The sequence below is a fragment of the Callospermophilus lateralis genome, chromosome 13 (assembly GCF_048772815.1).
Source record: "Callospermophilus lateralis isolate mCalLat2 chromosome 13, mCalLat2.hap1, whole genome shotgun sequence".
Classification (NCBI taxonomy): domain Eukaryota; kingdom Metazoa; phylum Chordata; class Mammalia; order Rodentia; family Sciuridae; genus Callospermophilus; species Callospermophilus lateralis.
In genome coordinates this window covers 59,368,643-59,394,413 of record NC_135317.1, presented here as the reverse complement: position 1 = coordinate 59,394,413, position 25,771 = coordinate 59,368,643, and the positions used below count along the sequence as shown (strand labels likewise).

Genomic DNA, 25,771 nt, shown 5'->3' with positions numbered 1-25,771 from the left:
CAGGCTAGGCATGTAACTAAGTGGTAGAGTACTTGCCCAGCATGAGAGAGGTCCTGGGTTCAATCCCCTGTACCAAAACCAACAACCACAAAGAAGCCTATCACCATGCTGCAGTTAATGCACTTAAGGTTGAAAAACAAATTCTCAGAGAGAAGCCAGAAAAGGGGAGTGAATTTTTAATGTCCTTTTCCTTTTTTACTTTATTCATAAGCATTCATTCCTATGCATTTATTTTTTCTTTCATTTGCCAAGTATATTGAGTACACACTGTGTGCCAGGCACTGAGGCACTGAAGTTACAGCTAGAGAAAGCTTCTCTGGAAAATTAACATTGGAACAGAGAACTGAATGAAGTTTCTATGTAAAGTAGGTAGATATCTAGAGGAATAGTGTTCCAAGCAAAGGAATGGAAAGCAAAAAATTGATATGGTAAACATGTGCTTGGTGGCCTTCAGGAAATACAAAAGACCAAGATGGCTAAAGCTCAGTGGGCAAGGAGTGTCAGGAGATGGCATCAGAGTGATTACAGAAGCCAATCCTTTTCCAATTTAGGCTTCACCTCCCATATCTGGTGACTTTGTCCCAAAAGGTTCTCCTCTCTCAATTTTTTCTGTGGCAGATACTCCTGACAGAGATATCAGTCCAAATTCCCTTTAGGCTAATTTCAGAGGGGCAGTGTATCATGGTGGTTACATGCATGGCTCTGGTGCCAAGCTTCCCGGGTTGAAATCCTGGCACTGCCACTTTCTAGCAGTATGACCTATACCTGAGCTTCTCTTTTATGCAATGGGACAGTAGATGTTGAAATGACTGGATGAATTACAATGCTCAGAACAAAGTCTTGCCTAAGACAACTGCTCAATAAAGGCTAGTTTCATACTGAGAGGTTTCTTTCCCCTGCCCTAGCACTATAAAAGCTGAAGAAAACCAGCCTTGTCCTTAACTTTCCCTGCATATATTTTGTTTGTTTTTAAAGAGTCTCTCTTGTGATAGTGCTAATGTGCATTTAACTCACTTCAAAATGCCACCCAAATGAGGGCAGCTACTATTATGATCTCTGTTGCTATTCCCAGACATGTGGCAGAGACATCTGGCACATGCACAACTTAGTTCATTCTCTTTCCTTGCTGCTGTTTTTATAATGAAAATGTAAATGATGGCCCCATGAGAGTATAATCCTTTGCCACTCTTTGTATCGGTGACTAAAGGAAGAAAAAAGAGCGTAGAAAACGCAGATTGGGGTAAATCAGTAAGGATCCAAGACAGACTCCTTGTATGAAGTAATGGAGGACTAATATAAGCAGGCCTCACTTTGCATCAAATATTTGTTCCTGAAAAGTGGCACATAGGAATAGGATGTTCCTATTTTTAAATGACTCTGCAGTGGACATTTTTAAAATAAAACGAATTAGTCTCTAACTCAAATGTTCTATATATTTAGATTTATGGCTCTCATCTTCATAAAGCAAAGATAACCAATTACTAAAGAAACTCAGATTTAAAAAGATAACCAAATAACTCCTATTAAAAACCTGTGTGTGTGTGTTTTCTTCTGAGAGAGTTTTCAGAATGCATATGATTTTTCATCCTGAAGTTGATTACTTCTCACTGCCTATTACAGGGTGTACACAAAGCCTCCCTTCCTTGTGCTGACTGTCATGAATGCAGTGTGTATTCTTCTGCAAAAGAAAGCTAACTGGGCAACGGCAAAGCTGCTTCTTTCAGAAACTGGTTTTCTAAAGAAACTGATTAATCTTGACAAGGACAACATACCTGATAAGGTAAACACTTGCTCCCTAATTAATGCATAATAGATGCCTTTCATATTTATAACCTATGGAGTCAAATAGAAGTATTAGAATTGGAATTCTGTATTAGAAGTGAAAAAAACTTTCAAATGAAAACTTTTTAAAGGAAAAAATATATTAGAAGCAGAAGACAATGGTGAGATTTAGAAAATCAGAGAGCAAGCTGCATAACCAAACTTAATAGATTTCCTGGAAGTGTCAAGGAAAGGCAACATGTCCCTGAAATTGGAAAAATATCATGTCTCTAAATCTCTTTAAATAATAAAGATTAGCAAAGTAACGGGACAACAGTCGGAGGTGGTTTCTGGGTGGATTGCAGTACATTATGAGCACACAATGAATGCATAAAGGTGTTTAAGATTTATTTTTATTTGTGTAACAAGTGTTCATATAATAGCATGTATAAGACATTGTTCTGAGTGCTTTACAAATATTAATCCATATGTGAGGAGATGGGGAGTACAGATTAAGGTATAAAAAAATTAAAGAAAATAACTCTGGAAATTCTATTGGAATTTCCTATATTTGCTATAGCAGATTTAATTCAAAAGAATGTAAATTTGCTGGAGAACATCCAGTAAGGCCAAAGTCCTGGACAAACAGCAGATTTTAAGACACCAGTAGAGTGAGGTAGGCCAGGTTGGACAGGTGACTCTCATAAAGAGAAAAAAACAAGATCTGCCAGAATAAGCAAGAGGTTACAGAGGCCTGGACCAAGACACAGTACGTAGAAGTAGAAAATAGGCCAAATGCCACCTATGTAACCACAGGCTAGTAATGCCAGGAGCCCCAGAAGCTGGAAGGTACTAGAAACCTACCTACATCTCTATTTCAGACTTCTAGCCTCCAATATTGTGAGAGACTTAAAATGTCACTCAATTTGTGATAATTTATTATAGTAGCCAAAAGGAATCTAATGCAGATTTTGGTACCAAAATGTGGTCAATGCTATATGAAATGCCTAAAAATGTGAAATTTGATGACTGAGGATGGGAGAATATCCAAACTGGATATTACATTAGCAGATGAACTGAGAGCTAAGATCATAAGCAGACTAATTGTAGCATTACTAGCCTGTGGTTACATAGGTGGCATTTGGCCTTTATGAGTGGCACTGTCCTGGATGAAAGAGTGAGTGATCATTAAGTCATTCAATAAACATTGAAGGAACATCTTCCTTGTAATAGACATGAGGACAGAGTAGTTTATAAGACCAACCTATTCCTTCTGTTATAACAGGGAAGATAGATATTAAATTATAAATTAGACAGCTAACTAGTATGATGGTGATCTGTGTTAATAGGAAGTACAGGGTTGTATATGAATAATGTGAATTTTTAGCAGAATTTAGTGTCAATATCCATATTGTTCATGAATTAGTGCAACAAACATTCACTTTCTGGACAAAACTTAGCAAATATGATCCCCTACAATTTTGTTTAGGTATATTTTTTAAGCTAAAAGTAATTAATAGCTCATTTAAAGAACAAATGTTAGCAAGGATGTGGGGAAAAAGGTACACTCATACATTGCTGGTAGGACTGAAAATTGGTACAAACACTCTGAAAAGCAGTATGGAGATTCCTCAGAAAACTTGAAATGGAACCACTATCTGGCCCAGTTATCCCACTTCTTGGTATATACCAAAAGGACTTAAAATCAGCATAATATAATTATGTAGCCACATCAATATTCATAGCAGCTCAATTCACAATGGCTAAGCTATGGAACCAACCTAGGTGCCCTTCAATAGATGAATGGATAAAGAAATTGTGGTGCATATACACAATGGAATATTATTTAGCCAAAAAGAAGAATGAAATTATGGCATTTTCTGGTAAATAGATGAAACTGGAGAATATCATGCTAGGTGAAATAAGCCAGTCTCACAAAACCAAAGACAGAATGTTCTCTCTGATATGTGGATGCTAACCCATAACAAGGAAAGGTAGAGGGGGAGAAGTATAGAAGCTCATTGGATTAGACAAAGGAGAATGAAGGGAAGGAAGGGGGAGATAGGAATAGGAAAGACAGTAGAATGAATCAGACATAACTTGCCTATGTTCATATATGATAGGTATAAATAAACAATAGGTATAAATCCACATAAGGGACAACTACAAGAATGGGATCCTAATTGGAATGGGTTGTACTCCATGTGTATATAATATGTCAAAATATACCCTACTGGTATGTATATCTAAAAACAACAAATAAAATATTTTAAAAGCCTAGCAGTATGTTAAGTAATAATAAGAAACCAATAATTTGAGAATGGACCACTTGGCATCTAAATTATTCAGGAAGTGGTTCTGTTCTTCAGGCAAGAGAGGAGTTGCCTGGTGGGAAAGGGAAAAGGAATCTCAGTTGGAGAAAGACTTCATTCCAAATATGGCTCCCAGAAAGAGATGAGAAATTCTATATACCTAACTCTAAGTGTTACCATTTAGCTGAAGTGGATCTATGAGCACATGACATGGCTAAGTGAGAGATCATCCTCAGTGGGCCTCAGTATGCCCCAGGCCATCCCATCATCTTGGAGTAGTCAAACCACTGAATAAGTAGTCAAACCAGTGAAGGTTGTGAGGACAGAACAGTCATCTCAAAATGGAGTACTCCCGGGCACTTCAGGCCTCCTTGTATACCATATTTCCAAAAGCTAGAGTTCCTTTTGAAAAACCATAACAAAGCTACTGAACAATAGCAGTAGCAGTTTTTCAGTAAAGAGGGTTTTCTGCTCCTGACCTAGGGCCATTTTGTAACCTAGACAGATATGTCTGCTTCTGCAATTATCAAGTAGTTGAGTTTTTTTTATAGGAACTAAAATTTCATTCATTCTATTGTACATTGGGGAAAACTAAATCAATAATATTTCTTTCTCATGTAACATGTATTTTCTCTCTAGGTTTTCCTGAAACTGAAAAAAATTTTAAGCTTGCCTGATTTCAACCCAACCAAGCTTGCTCTGATTTCTGTTGCTTGCCGCTCTATGTGCCAGTGGGTTATAGCTTTGAACAACTACCATGAAGTACGGAAGGTATGCTTTTTCTCCTTAATCTCTGATGATTTGAAAGTGATATGCCAAAAAGTTTCAGAAATGATTTTTAAAATGAACTTCTGTGGAAAGAATGCCTAATGAAATCCATTTTAATCAAACACATTATACTAACTCACACAGATGTCAAGTGCTCCTATTACATTTTTCTCTGACAACAATCATGTATCATTTTATTTATTTTAGTTACCATAGTAAGCTACTTTATATCCCCTGTGCACACATAGGAAATTCCAGGAAAGTTTATTTTAACGGTTGACACTTATAAATATCTTTCATGGTTAGTGGCATTCTTAATAGTAAACTTGACTTTTTCAATACCTAAATATTCTGGCATTCTCTTTAAGGTGGTAGTCCCTAAACAAAACCAAGTGGCTGAAGCTCAAAGTGTTCTTAAAATTGCACAACAAAGGTTGGCTGAAAAACAGAGAGGTTTACAGCTGGTAAGAATTTTTGTACTTGTTAAATTCTCAATACCTTTCTAAAATATACAAAAATACCAGAAAATAGTCATTATCTCAGGGCACTGAGGGGATAGCTCAATTGCAGAATGCTTGTCTACCATATGTAGAGGCCCTGGTTCATCCCAGCACCACCCCCCAGAAAAGTTATTGTCTCAGTAGAGCTTATTAAAGAAAGCTCTTTGTGTCTGCTAAAACCTTCAATATGTTAATTATTAATGTATTAATTTGCAATAACATTTTAATTTGCATTTTACCAAATTTCTCCCAGGAAATCTTTAGAACTTTAGTCTACCAAATATGTAACCAGTACCCACCTGAATTCCTAAAAATCTGTATTTAGCCTGTTTATATAGTTTACTCTTTTACTTTATAAAGGCATGATTATTTCTTAAATGTCTGGATTTAAATTAAAATAAAGTATCATTATTAGAACTAGAACTAGAGTTGATATTTATCCCTATTATATATCCCTATTATTTATGTATTTCATATACATTCTGAGAGTAGGTGAAGTAATATAATTCAAAGATGGCAACAGTCCATTGACATCTTTTGGTCTATATAGTCTCCCCTGCACACATACATGTTTTGATGCAATTATCTACATTCAAAAATCTATGAATTTCATTAAACTCTGAATCCCTATCTCCTCTTGAAAACTCAGATCTGGCAACCCAGCCTGTATTCCCTATATTCATAGTTGGCTATGATCAGTCCCTAATCCACTTCAAGCATTTATGCTACCTGCCTGGTCTCACAGGCATTTCTTGAGAACTCAGTTATATAAATAGTATTGGACATTTTTGAAGGAAATAAACAAATTTGGACAGAATTTGTTTTATGTTGATATATCATTTTATTGCTAATATTTTATCTATATAGTTTTACTTTGATAGGTGCTGATAACAGCTAATATTTTTTAATGCTGCTGTGTTCCAAGCACTATGCTAGTGTTTTATATACATTTTCTCATTTAATCCTCAAAACAATATCCAGAAGTAGATATTTACAAATGAGAAAACTAAATTTGAAAGATTTGGTTAATCTGTTCAAGATCTCCAGCTACCAAAACAATGCTGCAAACAATCTTAGTAGGGTCTGTCTAATTCTAAAACCACATGTTCAACTACTACAGTATAAAATATTTCTATTAAGGAGTTATATTCAAAATATTAAGCAGCCAAGGTGCCAGAGGCACCAACCAATCAGAATGGACATTTGTCATGGGCAAGAACAGAGACCTACATCTGAGTTTGTAGAGGGGTATGGAGATAAGGTGGGCAATGGCGGGGCGGGGGGGGGGGCCGGTGCGGGGATAGGGGGAGATATTCTTGAGGAATAGGGCAGCAATTAGTGTTCTTGGTTTTTCTGTTTCTTAGCTTTTTGTTTTGTTTTGTTTTTATTGGTGTATTATAGTTATGTATAATAGTTGGGTTTATTTTGACATAATCATACATGCCTGGAGTTTAATTTACTTTATTTCAGATCCTGGTACCCACTACCCCATTTCCACCTCTACTCCCTTCACCTATTCTCTTTCCTCTACTCTACAGGTCTTCCTTTCACTCATTGATTTATTTATTTTTAATTAATGCTTTATAGATATACATAAGGGTGGAATTTGCTGGAGTATATTTATGCATGTACATAGCATAATCTTGTCAATTTTATTCCACATTTCCTCCCCTTTCCCATCCTCTCAATCCCCTTCCTCTACTATATTGATCTTCCCTATATGTTTATGACTACCGAATCCCACTTTTCTCCCCGTTGCTTTCCTCTAGCTTCTGCATGTGAGAGAAAACATTCGACCCCTTGATTTTCTGACTCTAATTTATATCTCTTAACTTGATGTTCTTCAGTTCCATTCATTTACTGGCAAATGCCATATTATTCTCCTTTATGGATGAGTAAAACTCATTGTGTATATATGCCACATTTTATTGATCCATTCATCTATTGACAGGCACCAGGACTGTACCATATCTTGGTTAGAGTGAGTTGCACTGCTAAAAACTTGATGTTTCTGTATCACTATAATATGCTGATTTTAGTTCTTTGGATATATAACATGGAGTGGGATAGCTGGGTCATATGGATGTTCCGTTCCTAGTTTGTTTTTGTTTTTGTTTTTTGGACTCTCCATACTGTTTTCCAGAGTAGTTATATTAATTTGCAGGACCATCAACAATGTATGAGTATACATTTTCCCCCACATTTTTGCCAGCATTTATTCTTATTTGTATTCTTAATAATTGCCATTTGACTGGAGTGAGATGAAATCTTAGTGTAGTTTTGATTTGCATTTCCCTGATTGCTAGAGATGTTAAAATTTTTTCATATATTTGTTGACCATTTGTGTTTCTTCTTTTGAGAAATGTCTGTTTAGTTCTTTTGCCCATTTCTTGATTGGATAATTTATTTCCTTGGTGCTAAGCTTTTTGAGTTCTTTATGTATTCTGGATATTAATCCCCTGTCAGAGGAGCTGCTAGCATATTTCTTCTCCTGCCAATTCTCTCTTCACTCTCCTTATCATTTCCTTTGCTGTCAGAAGCTTTTTAATTTAATGCTTTACCATTTATTGATTCTTGGTTTTATTTCTTGAGCTTTTGGGGTCTTGCTAAGGAAGTCAATGCCTGTCTAATATGTTAGAGTGTTGACCTATGTTTTCTTCTATCAGAACAACTAGTATTCTTACTTGGCTCTATTAAGGAAGTAAAGAACTAAACACAATAAAGCAATTAGATTTAATGGACATTTACAAAATACTCTACCAACAACAGAATACATGTCCTTCTGAGGGGCTCATGAGAGATTCTCCAGGACAGATCATATGTTAGTCCACAAAATAAGTCTCAATAGATTTTAAATTGACAAATAGCATGTAGAGTAGATATTCTGATCATAATAGGGTGAAATTTTAAATCAATAACGGGAAAACTGGAAAATTCACAAATATGTAGAAGTGAAATAACATACTTAAAAAATTGGTGGGTCAAATAAGGGAAATCATAAAATACTCAGAGAAAAATTAAAATGGAAATACAACATACCAAAACTTATGAGATACTCCAAAGGCAGTGCTTAGAGAGAAATTTATAATAGTAAATGCCTACATTAAAAAAAGATCTCAGGCTTGCCTTGTGGCTCAGTGGTACAGCACTTGCCTAGCACATGTGAAGCACTGAGTTCAATCCTCCTCGGCACCACATAAAAATAAATAAATAAATAAAAAGTTGCGTCCATCTACAACTAAAAACTATATAAATTTAAAAAAAAAAAAAGATGATCTCAAGTCAAAACCTAACTTTATACCTTAAGGAACTAGAAAAAAAAACAGATGAAACTAAAAGCAAGCAGAAGGAAAGAAATAATAATGATTAGAGCAGAGACAAAGTAGAGGATAGAAAAACAATAAAATCAATGAAACCAAAGGTTGATTTAAATAAAAAGAAATGTCTTCAAAGCTAACACACCTCTACTTGTGACAAAAAGAGAGAAGATAGTAAAATCAGAAATGAAAGTGAGACACTACTATTTATATAAAGATTTTTTTAAAAAAGCAGATTTTCTTAAGTCTTCATACTACAAACAGCTAATTACTCATCAACAAAGTAGATGATATAGAAAAAATGGAAAAATTCCTTGAAACACTGAAATTATCTAAACTGACTTAAGAAGAAAAAGAAAATCTTGACAGATATATAATCAAAATAAAGAAGCTGAAGATAAAGCTCAACTGGTAGAGTCCTTCCCTTGCATGCACAAAGCCTTGAGTTCAATCCCCAGCACCACAAAAAAAAAAAAGTCATGAAACAGATGACTTTACTAAACATTTCTACTAAACATTTAAAGAATTATCACCAGTCTCTCAAACTCTTTTAAAAATGTGAAGAAGAGGCATTACTTTGGCTTAGTCTGTTTGGGTGCTATAATAAAATACCACAAAGTGAGTAGTTTATAAACACCATTTAGGAAGCTAGGAAGTCCAAGATCAAGATGCCAGAAGATTCATTGTCTGGTGAAGGCCCACCTCCTGGTTCACAGACATTTGATAAGGCAGAAAGGATGAGGGGACTTTCTTGGTCTTTTTTATAAGGCCACCCATTCCATTAAACAAGGCTCCACACTTGTTTACTGGAATACTAACCTCCCAAAGGATTCACCTGCTAATATCACCATATTCAGGGCTTGAATCTCAACACATGAATTCAGGAGGGACACAAACACTCAGTCTATAATATTTTCTAAGACCTAGAAAATTCAAGAGATTTCAAACACAACTATAAGCAAAAAGAGATTTTGCTAAGGTTTACACATTAAAATTAACATTCAACAGCAGTAGTTTTCCTACCAGTCAGAAGACATAATGAAAGAAAACAATCTCATTTATAATAGTAATCAGAAATATAAAATATCTAGGAATGAGCTTTATTATAGAATGTGCAGTATCAATATAAAATACTATAAAGCTCAACCAAATAAAACAATATTCAAAAGATTTTTAAGTTCCCTATATTAATCCATGAACTTGGTGTAATTACAGTTGAAATGCCAGCAGATTTTTTGGAATTTTTCAAAATAATGTTTTAAATATAATGATTAAATGTAATAAAATTTTCAAAGTGCAAAATAAGACCTAGATAAAGACAAAGAGCAAAGTGAGGAAAATATTTGCAAATGCATATACATCAGATACAGTTTCATAATTTGTAAAATGCTCAAATAAAAAAATGAATAGCTCAACAGAAAAAATATTGTCAAAGAATAAAAAGAGGCAGTTTATAGCCAGTGAGGAGACTTGCTGGCAGATGTGGCAGTTGTGTATAGGGTTGTGCTGCACCAGGATGACTGCTAGGCGTAAATTTGTATTAAGCCTCAGCCATCATCTTTCATGACATCAGTCAGCTACCACAGTAACAGTTAACTTCCTGAACACTTAACTATTCTAAGCATTTTACCTGTATTAGTCAATTTAATCCTAACACCATCTCCAAGATGAATATTATTGTAAGCCCCCACTTGACAAATGAGGCACAGATATTTCAGGTAACCAATGACTAATACCTACCCCAAAGGCAGCAGGAGCCCACCCTCAGACCTTCCAGTCACTCCTCAAGTGCAAAAATTATAGACATCTCAAGTGTTCAGCTTAGTGGCTAGGTCCTATACATTAATATTTAAATGACTAGGCCATGAGTAACAAATAAATGGTTTCCTCAGTGGAATCAAACAATTGAAATGAGCAAGCAAACAAAAACCATACATAAAAGTACAAACAACTGAATAATTATTATGGGTAAACCAGGAATAAATTCTAAGTTATTAGCGTAAGCATGCCCAAAGTATTTAATGTGTATGTTTTTGTAAAATATGGGTGTGTATTCACATATGTGTGTATATGTATACATATATGTATATATATACACACATATGTATATGTGTGTATATACACATATATTCACCAATATGCATACATGTATGTACATATATACATATATGTATACATAAATGTACATATATTCACCAAGATAATATCTTTAAAATAGGAGAAATTATAAATTACAATAAGCACAATTCTGTCTATACAATTAAATGTATATACCAGATTCAAGTCTCCAGCTTTCCATTACTGTAACAAAATACCTAAGATAATCACCTTAATAGAAGAAAAGGTTTTTTCTGATTCATAGTTTCAGAGGTTTCAGTCTTTCAATCCATGGTTGCAGCAGTGCTTTTGGCATGTGGTGGCACAGTACATTATGATGGGAGCATGTGGCATAGGGGCTTATGATCACTTCATGACAACCAGGAAGCAAAGATAAAGAGGAAGGGGGCCTGGGTCCCAATGTCACCTTTAAGAGCATGCCCCCAGTTATGTAAGTTACTCTCATTAAATTCCACCTCTATATGATTCTATCACCTCCCAATAGTGCCAAGCTGGGGACCAAGCCTTCACATTATTGGCCTTTGGAGGACATTCCAGATCTGCACTATTGCATCCTGGCTTCAAAGATTTTGAGAAGACATAAAAATTTTCAAAACTAAAAATTACAATAGAAAGGTTATTAAGACTGTAAGACCACAGCTCATGAGACAACAAATGGCAATTTGTGATTACTCCTCAAACGACTGCTGCAAAACAGTTGCATCAGTCTGGATTTAACAAGTCTAGAAATTGGTCAGGATTTTAAAGAATGCCTACAATTTACATCCCTTTAAGGGAAGAGCCCAAGCATAAGGGAAGAATGTGATTTGGCAATCCCAGAAACAAGAAAACTTAGAGAATGCTTGGGAGGTTTAGAATGAACCAATGTGCTGCAGAGTTCTAGAATTGGGAAAGAGTAATAAAAGAGATGAAACTCGGATGGAAGATTGGGCCCAGATTGTGAAAGCTTTTATTGACTGGGGCAAAACTCTTGAGTCAATTACTTAGAGAAGAAATTCTTTGAAGCCGAAGTGTTGTCAAGATATTATTTTATCAGCTAATCCTGAAAATATGTTTTCGATGGATATCCTAGGGATAGTTCCTTCGTTCCGTCATCCTAACTAAAAAAATTCATTTCTCTGGTCTGCTCAGTGTATTTGGAGTAAAAAAACAAAAAAAAATCTGCCATTTTCTTTAAGAAAAAACCTAGATATGATATAAAATTTTCTTTGTGAAAAAAATATAAATCAGAAAGTGATGGTTCTTCAAATACTAGGATTCCAAGAAAGTCTATTGAGGAAGGGAGATGGTATTTTAAAATACAAAGTTTAATATCAAAAGGGATCACTTCATTTCTACCATGTACATTTTCATTGATAATATAATCCATCCAGGATGTGAAAATGAAATGGTTCCACTCTATATTTAGACATAAACAACAGATAAATTCTTGAAATAAAATGAGAGTAAGATTGTTTCTCAATAACAAATCCATTGTGTTTCAGATTGAAGAACACTTGCAGTTTCTGCAGGCGGCCTACAAAGATATTGTTGCTGAAAAACAACTATTAGCAAATCGGAAAAAACTGGTCACCAAGCGCTTGCAATGTGCAGCTATTTTGCTGACTGTCCTAGACGAGGAGAAGGCATGAATTCCCTTGGTTTATATAGCCATCATTAATTTTTTCTGGACTCAACAAACCTGATGCTATTTCAATGCAGGCTATGTTGCATGTCTCCTAAAACTATCTCCCTGTCAAACTTCTTACCTACTTCAACAACATATTCACTAGATAAAAGAAAGGAATCTTGTTGAATTAGTCTTAAAAGAGAAGTAAACAGACTACAAAGATCTGAGCTAGTTTCTCTTATTCTAAAAATATCAGCACATTGGGCTGGGGCTGTAGCTCAGTGGCAGAGTGCTTGCCTAGCACATGTGAAGCACTGGGTTTGATACTTAGCACCACATAAAAATTTAAAAAACAAATAAAATAAAGACCTACTGTCTATCTACAACTACAAATAATTTTTTTTGTAAATATATATCAGCACATTTGTGTCTGATGAGGCCCAAAGTAAACGGTTCAATCAGTATGTCATGAGTTTTCCTTCCCTGGCACTAGACAAACCCAATTTGAACACAAGAAAGAGGGGGGCCAAAAGCAAGGTAGTATCTTTAGGATGGAAAAAGACATTTTCACTTTTGTCTGTCAACTTTAATCTCATTTTTTTCTTTCTCATCTAACTAATTTGCCTCCTCTATATCTCAAAGGTTATTCTAAAACTCAAGATAATTTAGTTTAATTATTTAGATAAATGCATATCATGATGATTCTTCCAGAAGGGAGAAGGAGATTCTTATATGCAATCATGCTAGTCAAAAGGAGATTATAGCACTCAAACGTTGACTGATGTTCCTGAGTTTTGCTGACAAGCAGGGGAACATCATCAGTACTCCAGATTTTAAGCTTCCAGAAGAGAGGGCTCTTGTTTACCATGCTTTATTCATTGGCCAATCAAGGATGCATATTATTGGAGAAGGAAGCTCTGCAGCCAGAGAATCTGAGTTCAGATCCCAGCTACACCTATCAGAAGCTTCGTGATCTTGAGCTAGCTGTTTAACTTCTCTAAACTTCTATTTCTTCATATTAAAGTGAAGTCAATAGCACTTGTTTAACAAAATATTGAAGGTGTCAAATAAGATTTTCAAAGTAAAGTGTCTGACAGATGATTAAAGATTTGGTAAATGTTGATTATTATTACTGAATACCATTAATAGCATAGTGAATTGATATTTTCAAAATTGCCCTGCTTTATTACACAAAGGATTTGAAATGGCTGTATATCTCAGTAAATATGACATTATTGACAAACCCAGGAACAGGTCTAGTATTCCTCCTAGAAAACAATTCATTTTAAAATGTTATCTATAATTAGCTTTCATACAACTACAACTAGAAACAGTAATATTAATAGTAATGATATATCCAGATTGAAGACCATCATTAATGGTCTTCATCATAAATGTCTTATCATAGTATATTTTCTATCCACTAACTCCTTTTTATCTTAATATTTAGGCTCGGTGGCAAGAAATAATCAATCACATCGATAACAAGCTAGAGAGGATCCTGGGTGACATGCTGCTATCAGCAGCATGCATCGTCTACAGTGGAGTTTTAACACCAGAATTCCGCCAGCTGATTGTGAATAAATGGGAGAAATTTTGCGTTGAAAACAACATTTCCTTGTCTTCCAACTTTTCTTTAATTGAAGCGATGGCACAAGAACCTGAGGTGGTAATATATTTCTGTTACCCAGCTAAGTGGTTATTATTGTTGGGGGGATTGGATCTTTTCCCCAAAATATTTGCATAACTGAAAATATTGGAGTTTCTTTCAGGCTTTACTTTTTAAAATTTATTTATTTATTTTTGCATTACAATTCTTAATACACCATTAAATCATAAGTTATCATAAGGTACTTCATTTTTTAACATAATTCTAATGCTTCAATTAGTTATATCTGTCATATTTGTCACCATTTGAGCAAAATTTAAACAATATTATCTCCATTTTAATTTTGCTTATTTCTCTCACTAAAATGCCTTTCACTAGTAAAATTGGTGAATTTATTGAACCCTAGGGAGCATTCTTAGCTATAGCACAAAATACAGACCTACATTTATCAATTTATCAATATTTTTCATGTATTTATGTAAATTCTATGCTGATTTCTAGAAGATAAAAAAGAAATGTACCTACTTTTTTTAACCCTCAGAGAATAATTTTCAATTGGTTTCCTCACTGATAACTCTTCTTAAATTGACTAACCAAACTATGAATTCTCAAAAGCAAATATTGGCTTCTCATTTTCGTAATTCTAATAACTAATTTAAACCCAAATATGTCAGTTATTAAGTTAGATTTAAATACTCCAATTAAAAGTCAGAAATTTTAAAGCTATATAATAGTATAAGCTAAAGTACAAAACAGAAACCATGTTTAGAAAGGACATACCTAAAACAAAAGTTGAAAATCAGAAACTTGGAGAAAATTTACCATAGATTTTTTTTTGAAGGACAAAATAGACTTTAGGCAAAAAAAAAAAAAAAAAAAAAAAAGATCACTAGAACTAATTAAGCTTTCTTTACTTTAAGAATTGGTTTAATTCTCCAAGAATGCTAATAATTCTAAATTTGTACCTAATAACCTAATTTCAAATATTAATCAAACTTTTATAGGATTATAGAGGAAAATAGACAAATCTATAATAATAGTGAAAGATTTTAACACCTTTTTTTCTATAACTAATAAAGCAGATACACAAAATTAGAAAGAATAGAGAAGATTTGAACAGTGTGATCAAGAAATAGACTTTTTTATTAGTTGTTCAAAACATTACATAGTTCTTGACATATCATATTTCATACATTTGATTCAAGTGGGTTATGAACTCCCATTTTTTTCCCATATACAGATTGCAGAATCACATTAGTTATACATCCATGTTTTTACATACTGCCATACTAGTGTCTGTTGTATTCTGCTGCCTTTCCTATCCTCTACTATCCCTCCTCCCCTCCCCTCCCATCTTCTCTCTCTACCCCATCTACTGTAATTCATTTCTCTCCCTTGATTTTTTTTCCCTTTCCCCTCACTTCCTCTTATATGTAATTTTGTATAACGATGAGGGTCTCCTTCCATTTCCATGCAATTTCCCTTCTGTCTCCCTTTCCCTCCCACTTCCCATCCCTGTTTAATGTTAATCTTCTTCTCATGCTCTTCCTCCCTGCTCAGTTCTTAGTTGCTCTCCTTATATCAAAGAAGACATTTGGCATTTGTTTTTTAGGGATTGGCTAGCTTCACTTAGCATAATCTGCTCTAATGCCATCATTTCCCTGCAAATGCCATGATTTTGTCATTTTTAAGTGCTGAGTAATACTCCATTGTGTATAAATGCCACATTTTTTTTATCCATTCATCTATTGAAGGGCATCTATGTTGGTTCCACAGTCTAGCTATTGTGAATTGTGCTGCTATGAACATCAGTGTAGCAGTATCCCTATAGTACGCTCTTTTAAGGTCTTTAGGAAATAGTCCGAGAAGGGGAATACCTAGCTCAAATGGTGGTTCCATTCCCAGGTTTCCAAGGAATCTCCATACTGCTTTCCAAATTGGCCGCACCAATTTGCAGTCCCACCAGCAATGAACAAGTGTACCCTTTTCCTCACATCCTCGCCAGCACTTGTTGTTGTTTGACTTCAGAATGGCTGCCAATCTTACTGGAGTGAGATGGTATCTTAGGGTGGTTTTGATTTGCATTTCTCTGACTGCTAGAGATGGTGAGCATTTTTTCATGTACTTGTTGATTGATTGTATGTCCTCCTCTGAGAAGTGTCTGTTCAGGTCCTTGGCCCTTTTATTGATTGGGTTATTTGTTTTCTTATTGTTTAATTTTTTGAGTTCTTTGTATACTCTGGATATTAGGGCTCTATCTGAAGTGTGAGGAGTAAATATTTGTTCCCAAGATGTAGGCTCCCTATTTACCTCTCTTATTGTTTCTCTTGCTGAGAAAAAACTTTTCAGTTTGAGTAAGTCCCATTTGTTGATTCTTGTTATTAACTCTTGTGCTATGGGTGTCCTATTAAGGAATTTGGAGCCCGACCCCACAGTATGTAGATTGGAGCCAACTTTTTCTTCTATCAGACGCAGAGTCTCTGTTTTGATATCAAGGTCCTTGATCCATTTTGAGTTAACTTTTGTGCATGGTGAGAGAAAGGAATTCAGATTCCTTTTGTTGCATATAGATTTCCAGTTTTCCCAACACCATTTGTTGAAGGTGCAATTCTTCCTCCATTGCATGCTTTTAGCCCCTTTGTCAAAAATAAGATAGTTGTAATTTTGTGGATTGGTCTCTGTGTCCTCTATTCTGTACCATTGGTCCACCCGCCTGTTTTGGTACCAGTACCATGCTGTTTTTGTTACTATTGCTCTGTAGTATATTTTGAAGTCTGGTATGGCTATACCGCCTGATTCACACTTCCTGCTTTTGCTATTCTGGGTCTTTTATTTTTCCATATGAATTTCATGCTTGCTTTATCTATTTCTACAAGAAATGCCATTGGGATTTTGATTGGCATTGCATTAAACCTGTAGAGAACTTTTGGTAAAATCTCCATTTTGATGATGTTAGTTCTGCCTATCCATGAACAGGGTATATTTTTCCATCTTCTAAGAACTTCTTCTATTTCTCTCTTTAGGGTTCTGTAGTTTTCATTGTATAAATCTTTCACCTCTTTTGTTAGGTTTATTCCCAAGTTTTTTTTTTTTTTTTGAGCATATTGTGAATGGGGTGGTTGTCCTCATTTCCATTTCAGAAGATTTGTCGCTGATATACAGAAATGCCTTTGATTTATGCATGTTGATTTTATATCCTGCCACTTTGCTGAATTCATTTATTAGCTCTAGTAGTTTCTTTGTAGACCCTTTTGGGTCTTCTAGGTATAGGATCATATCATCCACAAATAGTGATAATTTAAGTTCTTCTTTTCCTATTTTTATGCCTTTAATTTCTTTCATCTGTCTAATTGCTCTGGCCAGTATTTCGAGAACTATATTGAATAGAAGTGGTGAGAGAGGGCATCCCTGTCTTGTTCCAGATTTTAGAGGGAATGCCTTCAGTTTTTCTCCATTTAGAATGATGCTAGTCTGAGGTTTAGCATAGATAGCTTTTACAATGTTGAGGTAAGTTCCTGTTATCCCTAGTTTTTCTAGTGTTTTGAACATAAAGGGATGCTGTACTTTGTCGAATGCTTTTTCTGTGTCTATTGAGATGATCATATAGTTCTTATCTTTAAGTCTATTGACGTGGTGAATAATGGTGAATAACGTTTATTGATTTCCGTATATTGAACCAGCATTGCATCCCAGGGATGAATCCTACTTGATCATGGTACACAATTTTTTTTATATGTTTTCGTATCTGATTCGCCAGAATTTTATTGAGGGTTTTTGCATCTAGGTTCATTAGAGATATTGGTCTGTAGTTTTCTTTCTTTGAAGTGTCTTTGTCTGGTTTCGGGATCAGGGTGATGTTGGCCTCATAGAATAAATTTGGAAGAGCTCCTTCTTTTTCTATTTCCTGAAATAACTTGAAAAGTATTGGTATTAATTCTTCTTTAAAGGTTTTGTAAAACTCTGCTGTATACCCATTCAGTCCAGGGCTTTTCTTGGTTGGTAGCCTTTTGATGGCTTCTTCTATTTCCTCCTTTGTTATTGGTCTGTTTAAATTGTGTGTATCTTCCTGACTCAATCTGGGCAAATCATATGACAAGAAATTTATCGATATCTTCACTATCTTCTATTTTATTGGAATATAGGGTTTCAAAATCATTTCTAATTATCTTCTGTATTTCTGTAGTGTCTGTGGTGGTATTGCCTTTTTCATCCCGTATGTTAGTAATTTGAGTTCTCTCTCTCCTTCTCTTCATTAGCATGGCTAAGGGTCTGTCGATCTTATTTATTTTTTCAAAAAACCAATTTTTAGTTTTGTCAATTTTTTCAATGGTTTCTTTTGTTTCAATTTTGTTGATTTCCACTCTGATTTTAATTATTTTTTGCCTTCTGCTTCATTTGCTGTTGTTTTGCTCTTCCTTTTCTAGGGTTTTGAGATGAAGTGTGAACTCATTTATTTGTTGTTTTTTTCTTTTTTTGAGGAATGAACTCCAGGCAATGAATTTCCCTCTTAAAACTGCTTTCATTGTGTCCCATAGATTCCAATATGTTGTGTCTGTTTTTTCATTTATCTCTAAGAATTTTTTGATTTCCTCCTTTATGTCTTCTGTAACCCATTGATCATTCAGTAACATATTGTTCATTTTCCAGTGATGCAGGATTTTTCCTTCCTTCTTTTATCATTGATTTCCAGTTTCATTCCACTATGATCAGATAAGATGCATGGTATTATCTCCACACCTTTATATTTACTAAGGGTTGCCCTATGGCATAATATATGGTCTATCTTTGAGAAGGATCCATGTGCTGCTGAGAAAAACGTATATACACTTGATGATGGTTGATATATTCTATATATGTTGGTTAAGTCTAGGTTATTGATTGTGTTATTGAGTTCTATAGTTTCTTTATTCAACTTTTGTTTGGAGGATCTGTCCAATGGTGAGAGAGGTGTGTTGAAGTCACCCATAATTATTGTGTTGTGGTCTATTTGATTCTTGAACTTGAGGAGAATTTGTTTTATGAACCTTGCAGCACCATTATTTGGTGCATACATATTTATAATTGTTATGTCTTGTTGGTGAATGGTTCCTTTTAACAGTATATAGTGTCCTTCTTTATCCCTTTTGATTAACTTAGGTTTGAAGTTGATTTTATTCGATATGAGTATGGCCACTCCTGCTTGCTTCCGAGGACCATGTGAGTGGTATGATTTTTCCCAACCTTTCACCTTCAGCCTGTGTATGTCTTTTCCTATCATATGAGTCTCCTGAAGGCAGCATATTGTTGGATCTGTTTTTTTTTAATCCAAGTTACTAGCCTATGTCGCTTGATTGGTGAGTTTAAGCCATTAACGTTTAGGGTTACTATTGATATATGGTTTGTACTTCCAGTCATGTTTGTTTATTTATTTATTTATTTATTTATTTATTTATTTATTTTAATTTGGCTTGTTTTTCCTCTTTGATTATTTTCCCCCCCTTTACTGAGTTACCTCCCACTGTTGGTTTTGGGTGCTGTTTTTCATTTCCTCTTCTTGTAGTGTTTTGCTCAAAATGCTTTGCAGTGCTGGTATTGTGAAATATTTTAATTTCATTGTCAAACCTGAAGCTTAATTTTGCTGGATACAATATTCTTGGTTGGAATCCATTATTTTTCATCGTTTGAAATACACTGTTCCAGGATCTTCTCGCTTTCAACGTCTGTGATGAAAAATCAGCCGTTAACCTAATTGGTTTACCTCTAAATGTAATCTGCCTCCTTTCTCTTGTAGCTTTTAATATTCTCTCTTTGTTCTGTATGTTGGATATCTTCATAATAATGTGTCTTGGAGTTGGTCTATTTTGGTTTGTATGTTTGAGGTCCTGTAGGCTTCCAGGATTTGACAATCCATTCCATCTTTCATGTCTTGAAAGTTTTCTAAAATTATTTCATTCAAAAGATTGCTCATTCCTTTGGTTTGGAACTCTATACCTTCCTCTATCCCAATGACTCTTAAGTTTGGTTTTTTTATGACATCCCATATCTCTTGGATGTTTTGCTCGTGGTTTCTTACCAGCCTCTCTGTGTTGACTATACTCTTTTCGAGTTGATAAACTTTGTCTTCATTATCTGATGTTCTGACTTCTATTTGATCTAATCTACTTGTAATATTCTCATTTGAGTTTTTGATTTGGTTTATGGTTTCCTGCATTTCTAGGATTACTGTTTGATTTTTTTTTTAAATCTCTATCTCCTGGTAGAGTTCATCTTTTGCTTCTTGAATCTGCTTGTGTAATTCATTTTCAAAGTATTTTTCATTGTTTGGACTTGCTGTCTAATGACTTCTTTAAGATTCCACTCCATCGGAGTCAGGTATGCCTTCAGTTCTTTCTCTGTCCATTTTTCTGATGCCTGTAGGTTCTCCTGTAAATTTAAGTTGTCCTGCATTGTTTGTATTCCTTTTTTCCCTTGTTTTTTCATGGTGTTCACATTACTTTCCAACTCTGTTTAACTGCTGTGTTTCTGTTTTCTCCTATAAATCTGTTTTGGTTTTGTATATCTCTGTGGTCTCTCCTTTGTGGTGGGAGACTATGTCTAGAGATGTTGGGCTTTCTTGTAATATAAAGTGGATTCATTTGTTTCATAAAAGGCTTACAGATTCTGTAGGCATATAGTGATCTGTTGTTGGGTCTTAGGACTTTATGTTTAGGTTGGGTGCTATGATGGTATGAAGGTTAGTATGTCTTGGCTACTTTGGAAGATTGCTCTACTGAAGGGGGATATTAACAGGCAAATGGATCAGGGTATTTGGAAATAGCTAGGTACTTAGGAGCCTTATAGACAGCCTCGGAACATTCACCTATTTGCATTTAGAAAATTACACATAATGAAAGTCGTAATGCTTGGGATGAAAGTTAGGGGGAAGGGAAGGAAGAAGTCCTTAAAGAGAAAGAGGGAGATTAAAATAGGTAGAATAAAGGAGAATGGAAAGAACAATAAAAATTGAAAAGGGAAAAGAAAAAAAATGATAAATAAAGTCTTGGAGTTCTATTTTCTTCTCATTCAGTAGGTGGAGCTGTGCCCTCCGAGCTGAGTTTCTGCCGTCTATGTGCTGGCAGCAATCCCTGTAAGGCGGCTCCTCTTCCCCTACTGGGCATCTCTCCAATTCTGTTAGTCTCTTCTCTGGCCCCTCACCCCCTTCCTCCTGCCAGCCAGCTGGTCCCTGCTCACTGGAGGCAATCTCCACAGATCTAGTTACACTTGCTGCCCCCCTGAGTGCCCTATTTCCTGAACGACTGAGCACTCTCTCTGCCATTCACCCAGACCCCAAGGTTGTGGAGTGAGTGATCTGGGAACCGTCAGCTTAATTTGCCTGGACTCCTTCAGTGGCCACGCCCCTGGGAGCTGGCGGCTAAGGCCTTGGGTGTCGCCGTTGGTAGTAGGGGGAGTTGGGGGTCGGGAGTCCCCTTTGCTTCCCTCAGCCCCTACAGTCACGCCCACGGAACTCTGGGGCGAGATTTTTGAGGTTTCCCAGCTGTATGTATCTGGTGGGGATGGGAGTCACACACCTGTTGAAGCCGATTCCACTGGGAAGGGATCCCGACCGCCACACTCTGGTGACGTCAGCCCCAGACTCCTTGCAGGAGTGTCGGATAGGAGGGGTAGGTCTGGCCTGTCTCTGGTCTGTCCCAGTCTGGGTTTCAGTTCTCGGTCCACTGTTTCATGAAGGCTTTGTTAGCAACCTCTTCAAAGAGTCTCTACGCAGCACACAGTCTCCGGCAGTGCTGAAACGCCTCCTTCTGCGCTGATCGCCAGACAGCCGTGGCCCACACCTCGCGCACAGAGTGGCCAAGATTCACCAGTCTGGGGCAAGCTGTCACCTCCAATAATCCCAAACTCCCCGCCTAGGTCTCACTTCAGCGGAATTTTGCTGGGAGTTTCTCAGCAGGCAGAATCCGAATGTTCTGATGTGTCTCTCTGCCCATGTGGCTGAGGAGGTACTGAAAGTGCTGCCTCCCCACCCGCCGCCCTGTTGAGTCCTTCCTCAAGAAATGGACTTAATGGAGGGCTGGGGTTGTGGCTCAGTTGTATAGTGTTCACCTACCATATAAAGGGCCCTGGGTTCGATCCTCAGCACCACATATAAATAAATAAATAAAATAAAGGTATTATGTCCAACTACAACTAAAAAATAAATATTAAAAAAAAGAAATAGACTTAATGGAAATATACAGAACACTGTAGCCAGTGCCTACAGTTTGCACATTCCATGTAAACACAGGTAAAACACTGCCAAAGTTAACCATATGATGGACCATAAAACAAGTTTTAGCAAATGCTAATGAACTGAAATCACACAAAGTATGTTGTCTAACGAAAATGCAAGTAAGCTAGAAACCAGTATTAAGATACCTTGAAAATCCTCATATTTTGAGAAATGATGTGAACTAGCCGTAAGCCAAAGAAGAAATCAGAATTGAAAAAATGAGGCATTGGTGAAATGTTTCCTTCTAGATCATGTATGTAACAAAGAGATGTCCATTATCAACACTTGTATTTAACATTGTACTAGGAGTATAGTAAGGCAAGGGGGAAAAGATAGAATTGAAAAAAGAAGACATAAAAAAAATACAAATTTTTGCAGATATACATTAAAGTTTAAACCTGCTATTCAGGTCTAAGGGCTCTCTCTGGAATATAAAAAGAACTACTAGAAGTCAGTAAGAAATAAAGACATATACAATCTAGTAGATAAGTGAGCAAAAGCCTTGAACAGGCAGCTTACAAAAAGGAATATGTCCAAATAGCCAGCTAACATATGTAGATGCTTAACCTTCATTAGGGGCTCATTAGGAGTATGCAAATTAAATCCAAAATGATACAGATACCACATTGCAGACTACCAGATTGAAAAGAAATGTATAAGACTGAAAATATCAAGAGTTAACAAGGATATGGAATAACAGAAATTCTCAAAACTGATGATGAGAATGTAAAATGCTATAATTATTTTAGAAAACTGCTTTTCATCACTAATATTTAAAATACACCACCCCCTGGGGCTGGGGATGTGGCTCAAGCGGTAGCGCGCTCGCCTGGCATGCGAGCGGCCCGGGTTCGATCCTCAGCACCACATACAAACAAAGATGTTGTGTCCGCCGATAACTAAAAAAAAATAAATAAATATTAAAATTCTCTCTCTCTCTCTCTCCCTCTCTCACTCTCTCTTTAAAAAAAAAAAAAATACACCACCCTATAACCCAACTTCACGTCCTAGTTTTTTTACCTACAAGAAATGCATACATAACTCTATCAATAGACATTTAAAGGTTTATTATAAAATAATAAACTTATTTATTATTCTTAATAGTGAATGACTTGAAACCATCCAAGTGCCCTCCCCAGCAGAATAGATAAGTAAATCTTGGTATGTTGATAAAGTGGAGTTCTTGACAGCAATGAGAATGAAAAAATACAGCTAGACAACATGGATGGAGGCAGACATCCAACAAAGAGTTTAAGATTTCATTTATCTGAAGTTCAAAAATTAAGCAACACTGTATTGTTCAGGAATATATAAATAAGTAAAATGAAAAAGAAAGGAGTGGAGTCAAAAGAATGGTTACTTTTTGAAAATAGAATCTCTGCTTTGCTATTGAGTTCAGGGTGCCTGTTCCTCGCACCATACCAACCTTCACTTCTGTCTTCTTTGCCTGTATTCAAACATGGTCTACATTCCAGTGACAGGAACACTTGCACTTTTCAGAATTTTTTATTATCTTTTATATTTCCTTTTATGCAGACTTCAAGAGAATGCAATTCATCATAGTAAAGCATCCCTGATTTCTCCAGAGAAGTCCTTGCTACCTTTTGCCAGAAGGTTCCCGATGTCTGGTTCCTTCTCCTACATCCTTGAGCTTTCTTGGCCTTTTTCTCCCAACATACTGTTTTCTGTCATGAATAGGCATGAAGTCAGCTTCTGAGTCAAATCCTAGCTCTGCCTCTATGCTGTCACTATGATCATGGTCAGAGACCTAACCTTTTAGCCTTAGTTCCTCCACCTGAGAAATGAGGGCATTCGTAGTAATTTAACTAAATCACACACATATGTGCTTGTCAGGTGGTAGGTTTGAAATAGAGTAGCTGTTATCATATTTGAATAACTTTATATTATTGCATGTTTTGTATGTGCATTAACATCTAAGAGCCTTGGAAACAGCTGCACTCTCATATTTTTATATCTCCCACAGTATCTTTTTGTGATTGGGCCCTGTAAATGTCTTTACTGGTGAACAAAAAGGTGTAAGTTAGTGAATAATTACCATTTTAAAAATTTCACATCCAAGTTTCTTTAAATTGTTCATTTCTTTAGTCTTTTGAAAGATTATTTTATATTCTAAAGACAATGATTCTATACAATCCTTAAGTATCCCAGAGTATACTAAAGATGTGAAGAATTTTATGAAATCTCAAAGTACTAATGGTTTCATTCCAGATACGCCAATGGCATAATCAGGGGTTACCTCTTGGTCAGAACTCAATAGAGAATGCCATCTTGATCAAGAATTGCCAGCAGTGGCCCCTGATGATTGACCCACACAAGCAAGCACACAGCTGGATCCAACAGATGGAAGGAACTGGGCTGCAAGAGCTCTCTGCTGAGGATAACAATTACTCCAAAAAGATTGAAAATGCTATGAAAACAGGAGAGAGTGTCTTCTTGAAGGTGTTTGGACAATATGACCTAATTCCCTATTTCCAGCAACACATGCTATATACAATGAGCATAAAGACTAAAAATTTTAAGTGATAGGTAACTCTGTCAGAGAAAAAAAAAATTCATATATATATAACATATGTACACATTTAATATCTACAGTGAGTTTTGAATGTTCAGTTCTCTTAGAGCTGTCTTTCATTCCAGGTATTTAATAAGATTTAAATGTTTAAAATAGTAGTGCTTTCAACTGATTTATCTAAGATCATTTTCTTAATTATATCTGTTTTGTTCTTTGTTTTTGGTTTTATTTTTTCAGAATCTCCCTGAAACATTTTCTCCAGGCTTGATGGCAATTCTAAAGAAGGATATCTATCAGAAAAGAGGGCAATATTTCATAAGAATTGATGACTGTGAGATTGAATACAATTCCAAATTTAGGTAATGTCTTTCACAGTTAAATTGTATCAAATGTCTATTTTTTTTAAGACAGATAATGTTCAAGGCCTTGTATTTTCGTCTTGATAAGCTCCCACCTGCCTGATGACAAAAGTAAAGTTGCATTTTGAATATGCTTTTTGTTCGTGTGTTGCTGGCAAGTAGCACTCATCAGTGTGCAGAATAAAGAACAGATTTTTATTTATTGAGTCAGCCCAAACCAGTATTTTTCAAACTGTGCCCAATGAAATCTGTGGGTTTCTTGAAGAATTTCAGAAGCTGAGCAGAGAGGGTAACAAACACTGCCCATGCTTGATCCAGAGCTCGGATTGTTCCACTTGCCTAACATATACTTGGGTGGAACAAGCTTTTGGTGCTTTAGAAAACAAACCCATATTTAATAGCCATGCAAAAACAGATATTTGCCTAGAGATAAAAATACTGTACCCATGTTCCCAGATGGAACTGGCCTCTTGGAAACCCACTTCCACTAGCTAACTTCACAAAGAACTTATTATGAAGTCGAATTTGATCACCACAAAAATATGATTCCCAAGAAAATAAGATATTTGAGTTGTTCATGTTTCATTCTCTTCTTATAAACAAAGATACTGGAAAATCAGTTTCTCATCAGAGGAGTGCT

At 35.7% G+C, this 25,771-nt stretch overlaps 1 protein-coding gene across 1 annotated transcript in view; it reads left to right on the top strand.

Moving 5' to 3' along the window:
• Positions 1-25,771, top strand: part of Dnah14 (dynein axonemal heavy chain 14) — a 343,676-nt gene that overhangs the window by 250,247 nt on the left and 67,658 nt on the right. The window contains exons 61-67 of the mRNA XM_076872908.1: positions 1,621-1,780; positions 4,713-4,844; positions 5,210-5,305; positions 12,261-12,401; positions 13,836-14,051; positions 24,469-24,699; positions 25,010-25,131. Of these exons, the coding sequence (XP_076729023.1) occupies positions 1,621-1,780; positions 4,713-4,844; positions 5,210-5,305; positions 12,261-12,401; positions 13,836-14,051; positions 24,469-24,699; positions 25,010-25,131 (1,098 nt within the window). The remainder of the gene's footprint in view (positions 1-1,620; positions 1,781-4,712; positions 4,845-5,209; positions 5,306-12,260; positions 12,402-13,835; positions 14,052-24,468; positions 24,700-25,009; positions 25,132-25,771) is intronic.